Source organism: Nicotiana attenuata, unplaced genomic scaffold (assembly GCF_001879085.1).
Source record: "Nicotiana attenuata strain UT unplaced genomic scaffold, NIATTr2, whole genome shotgun sequence".
Classification (NCBI taxonomy): Eukaryota; Viridiplantae; Streptophyta; class Magnoliopsida; order Solanales; family Solanaceae; genus Nicotiana; species Nicotiana attenuata.
Window position 1 is genome coordinate 229527 of NW_017670683.1, and position 4071 is coordinate 233597.

At 34.6% G+C, this 4071-nt stretch overlaps 1 protein-coding gene across 1 annotated transcript; it reads left to right on the forward strand.

Moving 5' to 3' along the window:
- The first annotated feature begins 1859 nt into the window (after positions 1–1859).
- LOC109242256 lies at positions 1860–3752 on the forward strand. The gene is made up of 2 exons (XM_019409112.1): positions 1860–1947; positions 2839–3752. Exon 2 carries the CDS (start codon positions 2847–2849, stop codon positions 3615–3617), a length of 771 nt encoding a protein of 256 aa, XP_019264657.1. The 5' UTR covers positions 1860–1947; positions 2839–2846; the 3' UTR covers positions 3618–3752.
- The last annotated feature ends 319 nt before the right edge of the window (positions 3753–4071 follow it).

The following is a 4071-nucleotide window of genomic DNA, read 5'->3' on the forward strand; positions in this document are numbered from 1 at the left end:
AAATAATTTGAAAAGGAATCAATATTTGTGACAAACAGATATTATATCAGTTCAAGAACCAAACGTAGACGTTGGCAACTCATCATGGTAGATGATGGTAGTGGAGCGTGCATCATCCATCCCGAGGGTTTGGGAAGAAAAGCAAGGGAAGAAAGGGTAAAAATGTCTTTTCATATTAATTTTAATAGGGTAATGGCTATTTTTGCTCAACATTAGAATTGCTGGATAAAAAATAAATACCACCTTAAATAGTGGCTACCCCATGCCATTTCTACAATGGAAAAAGGTAAATATATAAATAATAATGTGGGCCCGTATTAGTTGTTAGGACTAGTTTCTGGTCACATGCGTTGCACGTGTAGCCAATGTCAATTGGTACAATTTTTTTAAATCACAAAGTTATTATTATAACATATATGTAAGGTTTAAAACCAATTTTAAAGGAAAGTTTGTAGTATGTTCTAAAAGCAATTGTTTTTGCTATAAAATAAAAATAAAAAATAAACAAGATAAGTTCCGTCGCATATCCTCAAGACCACCGATGAACTCCTTGGTATGCTCTTGTAACACTACATATTACAATATCCTTTTGTATTTCCCTTCTGAAACATCACTTTTCTTTCATAAATTATTCAAGTCTTCTTGTTTCTACCTTTAACTATATTTCAAAGCAGGAACGTACGCAGAAATTTTTATAAGTAGTGTCGAAATTTATAAAAGAATTGAAATATAACTTTGATTATCATTCTTTTGACAAGAAAATAACCTTAGTTTGCAAAAGAAAAATGTGCTAGTTGAGGTTTGAACCTTTGACCTCTTGAAGAAAAATCAAGCACTTACCAATACACCAAGACACAATTTATGTTAAGTGATGTCATTTTCTCCTACTTATCTGTTTCCGTATAGCATAAATACATGTATTTAGTAAAATTTTCCGACGAAGCGGTGTCGCAAGCGTAAATCCGCCCCTGTTTCAAAGACAAATGAATATAATAATTAATTTTTACATGGTTCGCCTCTAAAGTAGTAATAGTAGTAGTGCACGAATATCTATAGCATGTAGCTTCATGATATGAGTAAGATTTTTAAATTCTTGTGATTATTTCAAGTTAAAAGAAAAATACATCACATAAATAGTATTATGTATGCTGCTATTCTATTCTTAAATAATTGACATATGACATCTATATCCAATTGATCCACAAAGTGTTCAAGATCATGCACCAATATTTCTAACATAATCTTCCAAAAGTGAAACGGCATACTATAAGAAAAGCCATTACCTTGAACCTAAAATTTAATTTTGCATCTCTTTTCCATCTCTAGTGAATACTATTCATGCTGCAAATACAAAGCAAACTTCTTTCGAAAAAAAATAAATATAAAAAGAACTGTTGTAGCCTCTATTTCTAGGCCCTAGGAATTTACAATATAGTTGCTGGGGTTGAGATAAAGTTTTTATGTATCTTTTTCATTTTTTTCCATTTACTCTGTCAACTCTTCATCACCTAATTGTTTGGTCTCATACAGAAAGTTAAAATTCAGAGAAGAGTTCGAACTTTTAAAAATTAAAATGCATAAAATACACCCCATCCTATGACCCATTTACCAACTACACATCTTTTCTTTTTGGGGGTCCTATTATCCCCCTAAACTTATTTTTACCATAATTGATTTAATAACATAATTGATTTAACATTATTTTTACCATAATTGATTCGACGTGTCGGGTTTAATTGAGCATATAATGTTAAATTAATTATGATAAAAATAAGTTTAGGACCCCCGAAAAGAAAAGGTATGTAGTTGGTAAATGGGTAATACGATGGGGTGGATTTTATGCATTTTAATTTTTAAAAGTTCGAACTCTTCTCTGAATTTTAACTTTCTGTGTGAACAGAGGGCGACCTGGTCGCCCTCGGAAACAGACACCAGTTTCAGTAGAAGGTGAGCTTCCTCTTCACCCACTGCCTTCTTTTAGTTTACATTCTGTTTTGGTTCAGAGTTTGTTTTCTCTACTCTTTTCTTGTTGGTTGGGAGTAGGGGTGGGGGAGTTAATATTACAGTACAGTAATTTTTTTAATTCCTATCTGATGAGAAGTTTTCGGTCATCTTACTATCTCGTTGTTATTAATGTTTTTCTTCCATGGCTTCTTACTATTGTTTCTTGCCGTTTTTTTTTTCATTACTTTTGTTCTTACCCTTTTTTGAGTCGATGGTCCATTGGAAACCACATCTCTATCTCTATAAGGTAGGGGTAAGGTCTGTGTGTACACAGTACCCACCGTAGACCCCACTATGTGGGATTACACTGAATATGTTGTTGTTGTTGTTATCTGAATAATAAAAGTCCAATATATTCTTGTTTTAGCTTGCAATTATAAAGCTTTCGTATAAAAAGGAACAAAGGGAAATAAGAGAGAATGAAATATTTGAAGTAAGTTCCACTGTTAGCTCTATTTTTTCAAAGCAAGTTGTCAGTTTAAACTTTAAAGCATATAACAAGTTCTAATTTTGAAGTATATATCTTCTAAAACCAAAGATTTAGTATGTTATAAGCTCTAAAGTAAAACATACATATTGTAAACTAAAACCTTAATAACTTCTCAGTTAGATTTAAGTTTAAAACATGTATCTGTCACTAAAGATTTAGTAAGTTTTTATAAGTTCTAACTTTAAAGCATGAATCATTTTAAACTTATAAAGATTCTGTAATTTTTCAATAAGTTTCAACTATAAAGCTTAAAAATTAGTTCTAGTAACTGTTAAGCATACATATTTTTCGTTACTTTTCCTGCTTTCTTAAACTAAATCATGTTGATGTTGTTGATGTTGAAGCGCCATCGATGGCAACGAAAGAAACTCCAGCAGTTTCACTGCCTCCTGTGCCACCATTGGGCTCGAGCGAAGATGCGCCTCTACTGATTACAGATGAAGAACAAAGAGAGACAAAGATAAATCTGCATCCATTATCAATGCTAAATCCACCCCCAAATCCGGGTCTTTGGAGTGAATGTTCTTCCAACATTCATGAAGAATCAAAGACCATAATCTCTCATATTAAGTCTGTTTTGGTGTTCCAACTCACCTCCGGAAGCATAGAAAATGTTGAAGACATGGTTAAGTGCGCCAATAATGCCTTCTTCAGCTTGGATATTCTTGACGCGGATTATACGTCTTTCTACAAGGACGTCAAGAATTTCATTGCATATCACTTTGATTTGCTCGCAACAAAGAGTCAGAGAGAGATGCAATCTTTTCCAGAGCCGAAGACAAGATATGAAGATGCTATAAGTTGTGCAAAGGGACATAAAGATGAGATCTTTCGTATTCAAGACGATATGGTGGCGATTATGAAAAAGAAGGAAACTTTTGAAAGGCAAATGGTGGAGGCAATGGAACTGATTGGTAGGTTGAAACAATGTGTGGATGTTCTTAAACAGAATGAAGAGGCGCTGAAACATAAGAAACAAAAATGCGTCGCAGATCATGTGGTTGCAAGCCTTAAGGTGCAAAACCTTCATACTCAAGTGGAGGCAGCTAAAGATGTACTTAGGGAAATTGAACAGCGCGAAAATCAGCTCTCAATGGCATTGAGTCTGCCACTCGTCGCCTGAAGTCCTTACAATCTTGATTTAATCTTTAGATACAGTGTACGCTCTTTATCTGTTAGTGTACTTATGGTGTTTATCTTGAACTTATTAGCATACTGAAATGTTAATATTAGCAGTTCAGTTTTTTGCTTTCTTTAATGTATGGCTTCCTTTTCCTTTGAAAGATTGTTGCTCTTGAAGTCCACCCAGAGAAACACTTGCTACAGCAGATTCATGTGAACATGATTGTAGCTTCACTCATTTGCATGAGAATTTAGATGCATTAGTTCAATGATTCTGGTGCTGATAATTTTTGGTGAAGATTGTTCTATGAAGTAGATGAAAATGGGGAGCTCACAGGCTAGCGTTCGCAGCGGGCAAATGCCGAAGCATGCTAGAGGTGCGCTGCCTACCGCAATCACGAGCGCACCAAAAGCTCGGGCTTTGCCCCCCCCCCGCCCCACCACACACACCACCA